We start from the raw sequence: 17,624 nt of genomic DNA, 5'->3' as shown, positions 1-17,624 counted from the left end.
AGGTGGCACAGGCCCCCTGGTGATCTGTTCAGATTGTTATGACAATGCCAACATCTACTCGAGGACCCGAGAATACTGTCCGTATGCTTACATTACCGAGGAAGACCCCCTGGATCAAACATTGTCCAGCCTCATGGTGCAGATGCCCAAGGAGACCTATGCAACACGGGCTTCCCAGGAAGCCACAGGCCTTGAGAGTTTGGCTGCAGACAGAGATGCGTCAGTCTTCCTTACCAACCATGACAGGATAAATGAAAAGAAACTCTCAGCTCATATGAACAGCGGTAAGGGGTCCGATATTTTGTCCTCTCCCACTTGATAGCTTTCCTAGTTTGGGGTAGGAATAATTTGACATGGAGCTAAATGAACAGCCAAAGGAGTCTGGGAAACACTTTTCTCCAGATGTTGCTGGAACAGGTTTTTTTTTTAAGATAATTAAATATTGAATAATCCAAAGCACTTTGCCTCTGTAGGGTTGAAAATAGCGCTTTCATGGTGGCACTTGAGCCAAGATTCATGCTAGAGGTAAAGGCCTTTGGGATTTGCTTAATAGCAGTTTAGCCCTTGAGAAATTACTTGGGAAAACCTTAAAAAATAATGGATTGGATGCTATGAAATATTGTTCCTCTTTGGTTAGAATTTACTCTGAAAATATAATTTAAAATAATTAGTATTCAGTGGGCCAGAGGAACTGCTAGAAATACTGACTTTTAATCCATTTTTACTTGCTCCTCGGTTGTAGTTCTATTCTGCTGAGTAAATAGTCTAAAATAAAGAACTCTTGAGACATGTTTACACAACACATTTGAAGCGCCTCTTTGGACCTTGGTCCAACATAGTGTGCCTTAAAGACCAGTGAAGGGTAGGCCGTGATTAGGCCCACTGTCACTGCTGTTATTTCACAAGAGATAATTGAACAAATATGCCCTGTACTTTCCCTTTCCCTGAGATGTTAAGTGAACAAGACATTGTCTCAGAAGCAAGGAGTGTTCAAGTGTATTCCATAAAGCCCTTCAGCCTTCTTTCAGTCCACTTTAGTTACTGTTGTAGTATTTCAGGGAATGATTTTCTTTTCTGTGACAGTGAGGAAAAGGCAAAAGAATAGTTGAGAGTGCTTTTCCTTCACTGATTCTGTTTTGCCAGGTCCCGGTTTCGCTCTGGGCAAGCACTTGCGTGCTTGTTTCCCAGTTACAGCTTCTTGAAATGCATCATCAGCCTTATTACTTCAGCATACTGTAAACAGGGCAGTTGAAAACCCATTATTTCCGTGTTACCCAAAAGCCCTTAGTTATTGCAGCCAAGCCAAGTGGTCTAACTGAAAATCTAACAGTCTGATAGAAAGTCTCCAAGAAATAGTAGCGCATAATCAGGCTAAGAATAACGTCTGCCTTTTGGAAACCCGGAAATTGAATTATCTGTATCCATTTTAGACCAGGGCTTTCAGCACCCAACAGTGTCTTGTGACCCTGTTTTCCTCTGTAAATGTACTCAGGGGTTTGTGGTCATGTCGTTGAATGCAATAGCCTTGAAGGGGCTGGTTTTGTATCTGTGTTGGGGAGACCGATTAGAAGATTTGAAAATAAGAGGTTTTATTCCCCAGGTCAGCTTTTGACTAGATTTGCTATGTTATTAAGCAGTTGGAAAGACATTTGTTACCCATCTATTTTCTGAGGAATATCGGTGGACCCTGTTTCTTTAGTATTTGGCCTAAAAGGCTATTAGAAGTGGAACTTTACCGCCCCCACCCTACCAAAAAAAAAAAAATTAACACCCAAAATCACAAATCCTAAAATTGATGACTGATACTCCTTTTAATTTTATTTTCAGAAACGTCACAGCGACCGTTGTGGGATATAAACAAAGATCTGGGCCTGCCAAATGCACACTTCCCTCAGCAGCCAGTTCTCGAGGCCCCTCGACTGCTCCGAAACAAGGGCCTGACAGAAAGTGACCAGGACCGTCCTGGGTCTCCCAGGCCCTGCCCCAGGTTGTGTGAGCATTCGTTTGACTTTAACAGAACTCGGAGCACCCAAGATGGTAGGGAGGCCACATGAAACGCTACCCCCTGGAAGGTCTGAGCATAGACACTCAGATCCGCTGACTTTGTGTTTACTACCTCAGAGCTGAAAAGAAATCCCATGGTCACCGTTGCTTAACACAGATGTTTACAATTCCAAAGTGAGTGGACCAAGCTGAACACGTGGACTGAGCTGAAGAGTAAGAAAGCTGCTTGAGCGATTCGTGCTAAAGAGAAGGGGTGCAGGACTGCAAGCGTAAGGGCTTGTTTCTGAAGATATGAAGGCCCAGAAGAAAGCGCTGCTGCACTGTCCCAGGTGACATGCCCAGGTGCACACAAACTCCCCAAGCTGGGAGGAACCTCTTGCTGCTTAAATGCCAAGTTGTCTCAGTTTTCAAAGTGATCCCGAGGAAGCTTTCCTACTTTTCTTTGCTTTCTGAGAAACAGAAATATCTTTGATTGTTGGGTAATTTTGAGCATACAATTTTGGCAGGCTTTTCATTACTCAAGACCTGTTTTGACAGGTTGGTAACTGTTTTTGGGGGGGTGGAGAAGAGTAGGAGGGTATTGTTTTGCCTTTTTGTCCCTGCGAACTGGGGAATTTGGTTGTAAATACATTTATACATATTTTTTTTGTATACACTAAGCATATGTGTTGGCTGTAATGTAAATATTTTTTGATAGGCCAGAATCATATACCATCTTGTGTTGTAATCTGGAAGGCTGCTTGTCGAACCAGAGACTCATTTTTGTATAACTTGGTTTTATGAAATCTAAAGAACTTGTGTAAGGGTTTGAAACTTCTTATTTGTTAAGAAGTATGTGTCTAAAGGACAGGTTGTTTAGTGATTGTTTATACCAGTCGTGAGGCCTGGTGTGACTTTAATCACTTGTAATATTGTCAAAATTTGCTAACTGAACATTTGACCTCAGTTGTTTCTTCATGGATAGAATGCCTAGTGGGATTTCTCTTTCCATGCCTAGGGGCTCTTGGTTTAAAAAAAAAAACAAAAACTGCACAAGTGGGGGAAAATACACAGTGCATAATTTAAATAGATGTCTCAACTGGGATTAGGGAGGAAAGGAGGAAAATATCTTCTGGGATGCTGGAGAGAAGCTGTGAGCCTGTAGGTTTTGTTATCCTTGTTTTGTGTAAGTTGTCTTTAAAGCCAACGTGCTCTCTGAAAAAAGAGTTCTGACCACTAGTAAGCAGATTACTAATAACAGGGTCAGTGTCATCGGTCCTGATTTCAGAGTTTCTTTGCAGAAGATATTAAATTCAGAATGCAAAACCTCATTGTGATGGAAAGCAGTGGGAAATTACATAATTAAGCTGGGTCACCAGGTTTGCATTAACAGAAAGTCTGGGCCCGGGGCTGGAACAGTCAGTGCCCCTCCCCCTGCCATGTGGCCTTCGATGATGTCATTCCAGCACCACCAAACAGAATGGCAGGGGAGATTTGGGGGAGCTTGTGGGTGGTCTCCGCCTCCAGGACGGGAAGCCTGTTGAATGGTTGGGGGAGCAGGAGTCAGGATGGACCCCCTCACCGTGAGTGGCATTTCCTGATGTGCCTCTCCTCACCACCTCCCCCCCCCCCTTGCAGTGAGATGGCACCTCTTGAGAAGTCACACACACACACACAAGCAGGAGTTCACTTTGTTTCTCCCCCTGGTGACTACCTCTCTGAACCAAGGACTCTAAGGTTTCTCTTAGAGGCACTGAGATGAAAAGCTTGGAACTGGGGTGGTTGTTTATAACCTCCCTCCACCCACCTAACTGAGAAAAAGGGGGAGAAAGCTGAGGAAGGGGATTTTAAAGGAACAGTCCCAGGGCATGCAGACAGAAACTGCATAGCCTAGTGGACAGAACACGGGTCTGGGAGTTAGAAGAACCTGGGTTCTAGTTCCAGCTCTGCCACTTGCCTGCTGTGATCTTGGCTAAGTCATTTAATTTGTCTGTGCCTGTTACCTCATCTGTAAAATGGGGATTAAGACTGTGAGCCCCATGTGGGACAGGACTTGTGTCCAACCTGATTAGTTTGTACGTACCCCAGCACTTAGAACAGTGCTTGACACATAGCGCTTAAATAATATTATTACTGTTCTGTGGAATTTCATGCAGAGGAACTCCCTCGCTGGGGGCTGCTATGTTGTCATAATGCCCCAATCAGCAGCTACGCTTAAGGTAGAGAGGGAGCCTGAGGCCCTGGAGTCTTGCAGCAATCCAACCCCTTCTTATCACCTGGTATCATCTTATTGACATTCCTTCACTAATTTGCCCTTTAAGAAAGGCCAAATCCTCTGGTCCAGTGATTCCCGCAGTTTTCTGCCTGAAATTTCAACCCCTAACTAAGCCTCCCAGGTGATTTTTTTCCAGCTTTTAATTACTTCTCCACACCTTCTGCTTCACAGCCAGTGCTTCTTTATCTACGTGACACCCTCTAGCACGTGACACCCTCTAGCACCATTCTCAACTACAAAAACAACTACTAATCCCTGCTTAGAACTAACTTTCAAGTTATTCCCTCTACTACCTATTATTTTGAAATCCCTCCGTTTCGATCCATGATCTCTCTCCTTTCCAAGTTTGACTGTCTACTCTTAACTCTCCCATGATGGTATTTAAGTGCTTACTATGTGCCAAGCACTATTCTAAGCACTGTTCATGGTCAAGTGAAAAAAGGTGACTCTAGTAAGAACAATCTTTACAGAACAAGGTTTAACACTTTTTGGAGGAAAGCTTTGATGTATGGCTTAGCCAGTCCCAGGCAGAGATGGGGCCAAATGGACTTCAGATCTGATCCAAATTTGCACTGTTTGTGTCCTTATGCGAAATAAATTAGAGCATGGGAATGCATTTTAGGTTTTGGGGAAAGAAACCTCCACCCAGACCGATATTAGTTCGATATATGCTGAAAGCCCCTGCTAGTTCACTAGAAGACAATCTTTCTGCCTTATAAAACCTCTTGGTTTGGATTGCTTAGCAGTTAACAGTGCTCAGCTCTTAGAACAATGCTCAGTGCTTAGAACAGTGCTTAGCACATAGTAAGCACTTAGCAAATACCATCATTATTATTCATTACTGAACTGTACTGGCATACGAATCCTTAATGACCCATGGGCCTTTAACCAAATAGTCCGTGAATGCTAACCTGAAGAGGAGACTTTATCGTTTAAAGGAACTTGTTTATAGTCTTTTTAAAAAAAAAATCATTATTAAAGTTTAAACAGGGCAGTGTCCCCCTTAGTCTAAGATAGCTAAGCGAGTTTTCAGGAGATTCCTAAATGGAAAAGGAATGATTCCTACATGGTTGTCAGTATTGACTCGGACAAATCAGCTTCCCAAAAATGAATGGACTCTATGGGAACCTGTCCAGCCACTGAGACTGATCACAGAAAAGTCTTTAAATGGTGACTGTAAGCTCCTTACTCTGGTGTGGGAGTCTGCACTCAGTTGCCAGTCCTATCCTCCTGGTGAACTGCTAGGTAGTGACATGACTTCACTGCAAGTATTCGATTTCCTGGGATAAGGACAGAGACTCTAAGGATGAGGAAAGCCGGCTTGCTGCATGATTTCAGCTGCAGAAATTACTCTCTGAAAAATCAGCAGCTGCTTCCTGAAAATAAACATGTTTCTCTTTATACTGTCAGTAGAAAGGTGTTTTTAGAAATCACTAATTCCCCACTGGCATTTCTCCCTCATTCTGGGTCCGCGAAGTCCTCCCTTCCTCCCTCCCCCATCTAAGCCACTTGGCTCCTCATTTCCTGGTTGCTTCTGAACTGCTTTCTGCCAGCTAGCAACTAAACTGGCAAGTATCAAAGCCTAATTAAAGGCACCGATGCACCTGTAGTGCCACCTAGCATATTTAAACCTGCAAGGTATTTCCCCCGAAACATAATTCTCCTAGGTAAGGGCTATTGACTCCTCGCGTCATCTCGACGATCAAAGGGTGTGTCATGGTATTGAGAGTTCAGACTTTTCTCCCCCACCCCCACGCCCCTCACTTCTGAATACCTCCCAGAGTGCTCACTCATGAAGGTAGTTTGTGATGCCCAATGTGATGATTTTTAGTTTTTTTTAAACTTTGAGGGCTTTTGGTTGAGTCAACAAAGCAGTGTGGATCACCTGGGTTGATAGGAAGCAATAGTGAGATTTAATCCTTTGGGACCTTAGCACTCAACAAATTTGTCTGCTTCAAAACCAAAAGTTAACTTGTACCTGATTTAAACACCCTCTGGGCATTTTATTCTGTGCAGGTCTCTTGATTAGCCTCTCTATTTGGAACCAGATTTGCTGCTGTTTCCGTTGGAGCTAGAGTGCTTAAAAATGGTCAAATATATTGCTCTTCTGCTTCTTGGTTTTGCTTTTCGTTCTGGATTGTCAAAGTCTGTGTGACTCAGTAGGTCTTTGGAAGGTTAAGCTGTTGATGGTTTGAAAACATTTCATTTACTTTTCCATCCTTCCCATCTGGCAGGTGTTCTGTTATCCACCTACTCTGTTCATTCCTCCCTTAACAAAATCCAAGCCAGTGTTGTCCAGGTTTATTTTTTTTCTGACATTATCCTGCAGTGATGACAATGTGAAATACAAGTGGGTAAATTATTTGGGACTCCCTAAGCCACTCTAATGAAACAGTTGCTTGCAAGGCAATACTAATGACTCTGGGTTTTAGAAGATTAAACCTGAATCTAAAAAGGGCTGTTAACTAGCAGTGTTCCAAAAGGCTGCTTTCTCATCTAGTTACAAAGTGGTCTTTTGGGTTTCAAAAATTAATTCAAATTCTCCCCATTCCCAGTCCCCGTTTTCTGTTAGAAAATGCCAAAATAATAGCAAACTTTGGCAGTAGGTGTACCTAAGGAGAGGTATAAGCCAAGTTGCCCTTTCCTAGTTCAGTATCTATTTATATTTTCTCACATATAAGAATGTATATTTTGTATAGCATGTCTAACATGTTTGTCTACTGTAGTATGTCTCCAATAAAGCAAAAAATACATTGATTCCTTTGTCACCTTATTGACACACGTGAGCAAAATCGTGCATCTTTTAGGACAACTGATGATAGAAACTGGATTGATTAATTATGGTAGGAAGTATTTTATTGGGTGCTGAGCCCTGTGATAGATATTAGAGAAGCAGCGTGGCTCAGTGGAAAGAGCCCGGGCTTGGGAGTCAGAGGTCATGGGTTCAAATCCCGCCTCTGCCACTTGTCAGCTGGGTGACTGTGGGCAAGTCACTTAACTTCTCTGTGTCTGTTACCTCATTTGTAAAATGAGTATTAAGACTGTGAGCCTCACGTGGGACAACCAGATTACCCTGTAACTACCCCAGCGCTTAAAACAGTGCTCTGTACATAGCGCTTAACAAATACCAACATTATTATTATTAGGGTAAATATCAATAAGTAATTTAGATTGTCTTGTAAGAACTCACGCTCCAGGTAGAGAGGTTCTAAAGAAATGTGAGGTAATAATTCAGAAATTAAAGAGCCGGGCTTGGGAGAGGAGACCATGGTGGGGGGTGGGGGATTCTCAACAGAGCAACTGGGGTGGCTGGTTCCCTGTGGTGGAGGCTGGTCTGGTTATAGAGCAGCCCATGAGGGTCTTGGAATCCCCAGAGGTGTAGCCATGGCTCTGTGTTGGTGGGTGGGGCTTACTTCTGCAGGCGTGGGGCTGGTCCCCAGCAGGGATGGATGGGAGTGACAAGCGGAAACTGCTCTGGCCACTGGACAGTCACTGGCGGGTACTGGAGCTCGTGAAGACCCAGCGGTTCCGTGCGCAAGAATTGTGAGTTGTTTCTCCTCATTACCTGTCCCATTTGTGCAGCTGTCAAGGTATGCCATATGCACCTAGCTTGTCCTCTTCTCCAGTCCAAATTCACTGTAGCTTTCTTGGCTGTTGGTGAAGATTGCTCCCTGGAGGATATGAAGGAAACCAAAAGGTTCAGAAGCAGCATGGCCTAATGGAAAAAGCATAGGTGTGGGAGTCAGAAGACTTGGGATCTAACCCCAGGTCTGTCAGTCAACTTGCTTATGTCTGTTTCCTCATCTGTAAAATAGGGATTAAATCCTATTCCAGGTTGGAGAAGGACTGGGTCCAACCTGATTATCTCCTATCTACCCCAGCGTTTAATACAGTGCTTGGCATTGTAGTAAACACTTAAATACCATAATAAATTGATTCAGAAGCAAGTTGATTCCTGGCCAGAAAAAAGCACCCACTGTCAATCCTTTTTGACTTGATTGTTAAACATCTTGTGGGTGATGGTTCCAATGTAATAACAGTAATAGTAATAATAAGCAATACTTACTGTGTGCCAAGCACTGTGCTAAACACTGGGCTGGACACAGCCCCTTGTTCCACATGGGACTCCCAGCCTAAGAAGTAGTGAGAGCAGGTATACCCCCATTTTACAGATGAAGAATAGAGATTAGGTGACATGCAAGAGAAACACAGTAGGTCAGTAGCTGAGCTGAGATTAGAATGCAGGTCTCCCTGCTCTATCTACTAAGCTGTGCTGCCTCCCCTATCAGAAGTTAAAGGCCTTGAGGGGTATTTTGACTATGGAGTGAATTGCATTCATTTCCATCAGCACTAAAAGGACCTAAATCCAACTATAGACATCCTCTCTCAGTCTTCTCCTTGAGTTTCCAGGTGCTTTGAGTATGAACTGTTTCAATGGGGAAGAAGGAGATGTGTTTCAGCCCCTTTCACCATGTTCCCATTACCCCACAGAGACATGTAATCATGAAAATAAAGTACCTCCAAGCCTCTCAGTGGTATTTATTGAGCACTTACTATATGCAGAGCACTGTTCGAAGCACTTATACTTGGGAGGGTACAATACAACATAATTAGAAGACACATCCCCTGCCTTTATTGAGCTTATAGTCACAAGTGTTGGATGCTGTAGTAGTTTGTGTGAAAAAGTCTGATACTCTGCACAGAGCAGGCTCCCGGTTTGTGCAGGTTACAGAAGAGCTATTTATTAAGGACCCCCTACTCCCTCGAAGCCTGACTTTCCCCCTCTCCACCACATTCCTTTCAGGCAACATGCCTTTGGTGACTGGAAAGCTGACAGGGACAATGCTGCCTCAAAGCCCCATAAAGGAGCTTCCATTGGATGGTGGGATTCGGGAGAAACGTAGCAAGCTCACTGCAGGCAAGAATTGCCTACTAACTCTGGTGTATTTTCCCAAGTGCTTAGTACAGTGCTCTGCATGCAGTAAGCACTCAAATATTATTGATTGATTGATTACTAGGAGTTCATTTGTTACCCACATTCCTATTTCAGGTGTGAAATGAGACAAACACTTGAACTGTTCTGCTACCACCTGGAGAAAACACAAAGCTGAGTAAGTCTATCCTTTCGGCCTGCCTCTGCAGGAACCCTCCTTCCCCATCCAGAGAAAAGCAAAGACATGGAACTTCTCAACCCGCTCAGCTGTTGGCCACCAGGAAATAGAACCTATAATAGTGATGGCAGTTTGTTTCCTCCTGGCAGTTGTTTCCACACCCCTTCCAGCTCTCTTATTGGCTCTTTGGAGAATAGGACAGGACTGTACTGTTTCCAGGTCACTACTCCTGCAGTTGATAGCTCTGTGGTACTCCACTCTTGAGGACAACTGGAAGCATTTAGACTCCTGCCATCTGATACTGTTCATTAAAAACCCTTTTATCATTGAAGGGGAAGGGAGGACTTGACATCTAGGGACCCAGTAGAGCAAACTGGATTTAACTCTTTAACATGCTTCCCTGACCTCAAAGAGGAATTTAAACCAGTGGCTACTGCTGCTTGCATAAATGCAGTGAGAGGAAATATCTTTATAACACAATAGTTTGAAGGAATTAATGGAGCAAGTTAATTCATTCGATCATATCTTTTGAGAGCCTACTGTGTGCAGAGCACTGAACTAAGTGAAGGGGAGAGTACAATGCAACAATAAACAGACACATTCCCTGCCCACAGTGAGCTTTCAGTCTAATTCTATAGTGCATTCAAAGAAAGCTTTAAGCTATTTACAATTTTTTAATTAGTATTTAAAATCCAAGATAATGTTGGTATTTGTTAAGCGCTTAAATAAATACTTAAATAGTATTTATTGAGCGCTTACTATGTGCAGAGCACTGTACTAAGCGCCTGGAATGAACAAGTTGGCAACAGAGACAGTCCCTGCCGTTTGACGGGCTTACAGTCTAATCGGGGGAGACGGACAGACAAGAACAATGGCAATAAATAGAGTCAAGGGGAAGAACATCTCGTAAAAACAATGGCAACCAAATAGAATCAAGGCGATGTACATTTCATTAACAAAATAAATAGGGTAATGTAAATATATACAGTTGAGCAGACGAGTACAGTGCTGAGGGGATGGGAAGGGAGAGGGGGAGGAGCAGAGGGAGATGGGGGAAAAGAGGGTTAAGCTGTGGAGAGGTGAAGTGGGGGCGGTAGAGGGAGTAGAGGGGGAAGGGGAGCTCAGTCTGGTAAGGCCTCTTGGAGGAGCTGAGTTTTAAGTAGGGTTTTGAAGAGGGGAAGAGAATTAGCCTGGCGGAGGTGAGGAGGGAGAGCATTCCAGGACTGCGGGAGGACGTGGCCCGGGAGTCGATAGTGGGATAGGTGAGACCGAGGGACCGTGAGGAGGTGGGCGGCAGAGGAGCGGAACGTGCGGGGTGGGCGGTAGAAAGAGAGAAGGGAGGAGAGGTAGGAAGGGGCAAGGTGAGGTAGAGCCTTGAAGCCTAGAGTGAGGAGTTTTTGTTTGGAGCGGAGGTTGATAGGCAACCACTGGAGGTGTTTAAAAAGGGGAGTGACATGCCCAGAGCGTTTCTGCAGGAAGATGAGCCGGGCAGCGGAGTGAAGAATAGACTGGAGCGGGGCGAGAGAGGAGGAAGGGAGATCAGAGAGAAGGCTGACACAGTAGTCTAACCGGGATATAACGAGAGCCTGTAGCAGTAACGTAGCCGTTTGGGTGGAGAGGAAAGGGCAGATCTTGGCGATATTATAGAGGTGAAATTGGCAGGTCTTGGTAACGGATAGGATGTGTGGGGTGAACGAGAGAGACGAGTCAAGGATGGCACCGAGATTGCGGGCCCGAGAGACGGGAAGGATGGTCGTGCCATCCACGGTGATAGGGAAGTCTGGGCGAGGACCGGGCTTGGGAGGGAAGATGAGGAGCTCAATCTTGCTCATGTTGAGTTTTAGGTGGCGGGCCGACATCCAGGTGGAGACATCCTGGAGGCGGGAGGAGATGCGAGCCTGAAGGGAGGGGGAGAGGACAGTGGCAGAGATGTAGATCTGCGTGTCATCTGCGTAGAGATGGTAGTCAAAGCCGTGAGAGCGAATGAGTTCACCAAGGGAGTGAGTGTAAATGGAGAACAGAAGAGGGCCAAGAACTGACCCTTGAGTAACTCCAACAGTTAAAGGATGGGAGGGGGAGGAGGCGCCTGCGAAGGTGCCGAGCACTGTTCTAAGCACTGGGGTAGATACATGGTTATCGGGTTGTCCCACCTGGGTCTCACAGTCTTCATCCCCATTTTACAGATGAGGTAACTGAGGCACTGAGAAGTTAAGTGACTTGCCCAAAGTCACACAGCTGACAAGTGGCAGAGCCAGGATTAGAACCCATGACCTCTAACTCCTAAGCCCAGGTTCTTTCCACTGAGCCACGCTGCTTCTCTTAAAAATTTAAGACTAATAATTAGTAATAACTGTAGTATTTAAGCACTTACTATGTGCCAGGCACTGTGCTAAGCGCTGGGGTAGATACAAGTTTATTAGTTTGGACACAGCCCCTGTTCCATATGGGATTCAAGGTCTCAATCCCCACTTTGCAGATGAGGTAACTGAGGCACAGAGAAGATTGAAATGGTTTTTGGTGCATCGTACCTTTGGATAGTTCAGTTTTACCAACTTCCTAAGCATTCACCTGTACAAACGTGCAGGGCTACAAAGAATCTTGTGCCTGGTTAAATGACTTTGTTTGAGTTCAAAACCCCCAGCCAGTAAATAATGTTGTGGGTCATGTTATATAGGCTCCTGGACAGCATTGTTCCTCTGATTCTCAGTGCACAGATCATCCAAAACAATGAACTGCTGCTGCCTGCATAGCTTCATTCCCTTTCCGTATCGCCTTGGCTTAGATCAATCATTCCATTCATGCTGTTGATGGAAGGAGCTGGGATCAATGATCCATGTGGGAAAGGGTTTAGAAAATTTGTCTTTGAAGAAAAAAATGCTGATGTTCCCACAGTGGAGTTGGGAATACTTGAAAACTCAGCTTGTCGATCTTTTGAAGATAAGTCCCAGTGACGAAAGAAGCCCCAGATACCTAGCTATATGGATGACTGTAAAAGATGGCAGGGCTTCCACTGCCTCTAACCGAAAGGATTTTATCGGGGAGAAAGCCTCGGGCCTGTGCAATTCATTTTTTGCAAGGATTATCATATTCTCCTCCAGGGGCCTCCCCGCAGTCCCCAGTCTGGTCTAGAACTTAAAAAAATTTGACTCCACTTCCTGCCGACATGACACTGTGGCGATGAAATAACCTCATTAACCACACAACTGGGGGGGGGGGGGGGGTAGCAGTAGGAGGCCTTAAAAGCTTGGCACAAAGGTTTCTGCAAACTGAGGTCAATAGGGGGCAGGGATGGGGTGTGTGTGGGCGGAGTGGGCAGTTATCCGGGTAGTTGCATTGGCCACAGCATCTGTTTCCAATGGAGATTATCCCACAGATGTTGCTGTTTCTGCATCTTCCCTTTTTCAGCTGTACTTAGTCATCTCTCCACATTTTACTTGGCCAAACTTCGCCCTCTCCTAAGCCTTCAATTATGTAGGTCTCAATAACCCCGAATGGTTTAAAAAGACAGTGCTTTCTCCTAACCCCAAAGAATTAATGGAATCTTCCTAAAGGAGGCCATTGACTCCGTTCTCCCAGCCTTCTCTTCTTGCAAGAAGGCAGAGGTAGACTGGATGGATGAACCTGGCAACCGCTTGATTTTCATTAGAAGTAACATGATAAGGGCATGGTTCATGAAAGTTTGCAGATTCATTCATTCATTCAATCATATTTATTGAGCATTTACTGTGTGCAGAGCACCATACTGAGCACTTGGAAAGTACAATTCGGCAGCAAGTAGAGACAATCCCTACCCAACCGGCTTACAGTGCAGATCTCGAAAGGAACATTTTTGGCAGTCCTTGGAACACAGACAGCTCCCAGCCTCCAACCTATACTTCCAACATGGTATTTGTATTCTGGTTGCCTTGAAGGTAACTGAGGATGAAGCAATCAGCCTCTAATAACAGTAATAATAATTATGGTATTTGTTCAGTGCATACTACATGTGAAGCACTGTTCAAAGCACTGGGGTAAATACAAGATAATCACGTTGGACACAGTCCCTAACCCACATGGGGCTCCCAGTCTTAATCCCCATTTTACAGATGAGGTAACTGAGCCCCAGAGAAGTTAAGTGACTTAACCAAGGCTACGCAGCAGACAAATGGAGGACCCGGGATTAGAACCCACGTCCTCTGACTCCCCAGCCTGTGCTCTTGCAGTAGGCCATGCTGCTTCTCATAAGCTACAGTAACAGTGATGGTCTATTAGGTGCTTACTATGTGCTAAACACAGTGCCAAAGGAGAGGGAGGGAGAACAGGCATCTTATCCCTTTTTCACAGATGATGAAACTGAGGCTCTGGGAAGTTGAGTGACTTACCTAAGGTCTCACAGTAGGCAAGTGGCAGAGTTGAAACTAGAACCTAGGCCTCCTGACTCCCTTGCCCATCTTCTTTCTGCCTCTGTTTTCCAGAGGGGTGGTTCCAGACAGGATCTCTGGAGATTCTTCTTAAGACTTATTTTTGAGTGAGTGCCTGAAACTTTGGAGAAGAAGCTTATGGCCTCGCTTTGGGCTCTGAGCACTTTTAAGGTTCTAGAGTAAAGAATGGTCTTCAACTTCAACTCAATGTTCTTGCAAAACAAAAGCACAAATGTGTCAAATCCCAGACTGATCTCTCCACAGAAGGGTCTTACATTGTGGAGATGGTATATACTATTATATCATTAAAAAGAGGTAGACTGTAGAAAGGAGGGTTGGAAGAAGAGAAATGAATAATTAGCATGCCATTTCCAACTTCAGTTAAAAATTAAGCAAGCCCAGTTCTGGGAAGGTGAAGAACTGACCTATCCAAGAACTATTTTGAAGGTCTTTCAGTTTTCCTTCCCTTAGCTGCTATAGTTATCTTGATTTCAGTTTTCTTTGCCCTGGGGTTTAAACTATTTTCTGATACAGTTCTGGGGGAAAAAGAATATCTGCACAGTTCACTAGAGTCTTGACCAGGTCCTCTCTCACTTGAGGGATCTCCAGTCTACGTTTACTTGTGTCTTAAAAAGCAGACAGCTGAAGAGCACATTTACTCCCTCTGAAAAAAAATGCATTGAAATTCAGAAAAGAATACTAAGATTGTCACTGAATGAGTGATGCCTTAGTTTCACCCACACTGCTTTTTTGGGCAGGGTTTGTTGTAATAACAATAATAATGTTTTTTGTTAAGTGTTTACCATGTTCCAAGCACTGTTCCCTGTGCTAGTGGAATGCTAGATAATCAGATTGCATACAGTCGCTGTCCCACATGAGGCTCCAGTTCTAAATGGGAGGGAGAACAGGTATCGAATCCCCATTTTACAGATGAGAAAACTAAGGCACAGAGAAGTTAAAAGACTTGCTCAAGGTCACACAACAGATGGGTGGAGGGGCCGGCATTATAACCCAGCTGCCCTGAGCCCCAGGCCCATGGTCTTAACATTAGGTTATACTGCTTCAAGTAGTCATGGCTATGCCACTTTGCTCTGTCAAGCCAAAGATGTTGGCATCACTTACGTGCTGCCTGCAAAACCTGGGCTAGTATATATAGATGCCTCGCCTTGCCCTCTTCCAGCCAGAGGGTCCCCTTCCCTGGCTGCTGGCTCCAAACCCACTGAAGATGAGTTCTATGCAAAGATGCCACCATTTCAATCAGTATGGGATGAAAAGGGGGCAGAGATTTTAGTGGGGAGGCTTCAAACAGCGAAAAGGCCAGAGAGATTCCATTCTTTTCAACTCTACCCATCAGTCCTACAATGGTATTTATTGAGCACTTGCCGTGTACAGAGCACTGTACTAAGTGCTTGGGAGAGTGCGGTAGAATAGACTTGATCGACACGTTCCCTGACCTCAAAGAGCTTACGGTCTAGTGATTACAGCCCTGTCTGGAAAGTCAAAAGAGTCTTTTCGGAGACATTGGTTGAGCAAGTCTGGGTGGCCCACTCGGAAACATGTAGAGACGATCACCCTTGTAGGCCTCATCCCCAGCCAACCTTGGGCCATTGCAGCATCTGGTTAAACCTCTGGAGGCTTTCCAGGCAGTGCCACCACACCAATTCCAGCACAGACCCCCAGGGTACTACTGTTTGGCCAAGAGGAGGCAGTGCAGCAGTGGAGGGTAAATATCTTCCCTCCTTCATTCGCCTCTCTATCTTGTTGACTTCTCTTCTTTCTCCTCCTCCTTCATCTCATCTTTCCCTTATATTTCCCCTCGGAGGGGCAGAGTTAAAAAAAGGAAAGAGAAGCAGAGGAAAGGGAGGAAAAGAGAATCCCTCTAGTCCTCTTTCCTTTCCTCTCTCTTTGCCCCACGTCCCCCAAGCTTCACCCCAAAAGTGTCCCTGCTGTCAAAATCCAGGACTCAGTGGCCACCTCTAAGAAGGGATAACTGCTCCTGGAAAGCTTCTCAAGTAGAAAACTTAGGGAATTTCTGACCCTTCTGGGAAAGGCCAGAAAAGTTTGCTTGGAGTTTTCTGCCTTTCCCTCCTGATTTTAGAGAATGTGGATATGACCCAACAGCTGGCTCTGTCCCAGCCCAGTGAAATGAAGGATTGAGTAATTCTTTTGGTGATTTGCTGCATGAAGATAGCCCCAGTGGATCATTCAGGCTCCAAAGTTGGGTTTCCTTGGCTTGTGTGTTTGGAGGAATTCAACCAAACAATCATGCAATCTTCACTTGAGCTATGCGGTGCCAGCACCACCATTTGATGGACCTTTTTTTCATTTTAGTTAATGAGCCAGGACAGGAATCCTGGCCCAACTAAGATTTGGGCAGCATAGTCACATAGCTGGGAAAATCCACCCCTTCATTCAACAAGAATAGAACACTGGGCAGACGGAAGATCTTTCCAGGGGTTGTTTGACCTTCGATAAGCATTTTTTTCCCTTTCCATGCACACTTTCTATAGCATTTGTATGTAAAGAAGAATCTTCTAGAGTGAGCCTCTAGGTGGCATGGGTGCACTGAGAATGCAACTGGAAACTGGTCACTTCAGCCATCAATACTGCAGACATGATTATTATGTTAGAGGATTCATGTGAAATCCAGCTTCTCTAGGCAATGCACTATTGAACAATGAGGATAAAGTTCTTCTTTTAATACGCAGCTTGGCACTCGAGACCAAGAGGAGAGGAAATGAAGACCCGCCCCTCCCAAGAGATCCTTTTACATTTGTGCTACAGCTCCGACTTCAACTGCGTCAAAAGTACCACAGAAAACACCTCAGTTCCCTGAGCAAGGCCGAGCCAGGTGACTTGAAGAACTCAAAGAGAGAATTCAAAATGGTGCCTTTCCAGAGAATTCTCCTTTTAGGGGGTAGTTTTGTCATTTGTTTGGAACCTTGCCTTTGGAGGTAGCTGCATATTTTTGAATCAGGGTGAGACAGATGGGAGAGGGATGATGCTTTGGGACTATTCTTATCTGGGAATGCTCTGCCCTTTGATTTATCTCCCTAATTCTTTTACATAAGTATGTTGGAGCAACTACATCAGATCAGTCTTCCTCTAGGTTTATCAGCCAGCCCTGCTGAATCCCACTGGACAGAGGCAATCAATCAATAGTACTTATTAATCATTTACTGTGTGCAGAGCACTGTATTGACTATGGTATAATGGAGTTGGAGGAGCAGCATGGCTTAGTGGATAGCGCATGGGCCTGGGAGTCAGAAAGACCTGGGTTCTAGTCCCAGCTCTGCCACATATCTGCTGGGTGACCTTGGGAAAGCTGCTTCACCTCTGTGCCTCAGTTTCCTTACCTGTAAAATAAGGATTAGGAGTGTGAGCCCCACGTGGGACAGAGACTGTGCCCAACTCGATTTGCAGAGCCAGGATTAGAACTCATGACCTTCTGACTCCCAGGCCCACTACTGATGCCAGGGGAGGCTGGTGAAGGGCAGTCAGTGCATGCAAGGAAGTGGCATAGAAGTGGAATAGAAGTGGCAGAACCTGGTACAAGTAGAAGACCCTTAGCAAGTCACTTAACTTTTTTGTGCCTCAATTCCCTCATCTGTGAAATGGGGACTAAGACTGGGAGTTCCACATGGGACATGGACTGTGACCAACCTGATTAGCCTATATCTATCCCACAGCTTAGTACAGTGCCTGGCACATAGTGAGTGCTAAACAAATACTATTAAAACAAATTGGCACCCCTGTTCTCCAGCTGAGCAAACAGCTGACCTTGGCAGACAACTAACAGAGTTTTTTAAGGCATTGCTCTGCAGAAGAGCTGGTTACTTGACTTGCTGTAGGGAA

General features: G+C 44.9%; 1 protein-coding gene and 1 long non-coding RNA gene across 2 annotated transcripts in view; both read left to right on the top strand.

Moving 5' to 3' along the window:
- The window catches only part of LRIG2 (leucine rich repeats and immunoglobulin like domains 2), a 39,196-nt gene extending 35,882 nt beyond the window's left edge, over positions 1–3,314 (top strand). Inside the window, exons 17-18 of the mRNA XM_029069336.2 lie at positions 3–284; positions 1,828–3,314. Coding sequence (XP_028925169.1) covers positions 3–284; positions 1,828–2,054 — 509 coding nt within the window. The 3' untranslated portion in view covers positions 2,055–3,314. The remainder of the gene's footprint in view (positions 1–2; positions 285–1,827) is intronic.
- A 4,363-nt stretch (positions 3,315–7,677) lies between these two features.
- Positions 7,678–16,671, top strand: LOC114813281. Its single transcript, XR_003760991.2, has 3 exons — positions 7,678–7,801; positions 9,309–9,369; positions 16,478–16,671. It is a non-coding gene; the product is annotated as an uncharacterized LOC114813281 (long non-coding RNA).
- Positions 16,672–17,624: the final 953 nt, after the last annotated feature.

This window comes from Ornithorhynchus anatinus, chromosome 7 (assembly GCF_004115215.2).
Source record: "Ornithorhynchus anatinus isolate Pmale09 chromosome 7, mOrnAna1.pri.v4, whole genome shotgun sequence".
Classification (NCBI taxonomy): Eukaryota; Metazoa; Chordata; class Mammalia; order Monotremata; family Ornithorhynchidae; genus Ornithorhynchus; species Ornithorhynchus anatinus.
Note: the sequence above shows the minus strand (reverse complement) of the source record. Positions and strands in the feature narration are given on the sequence as shown.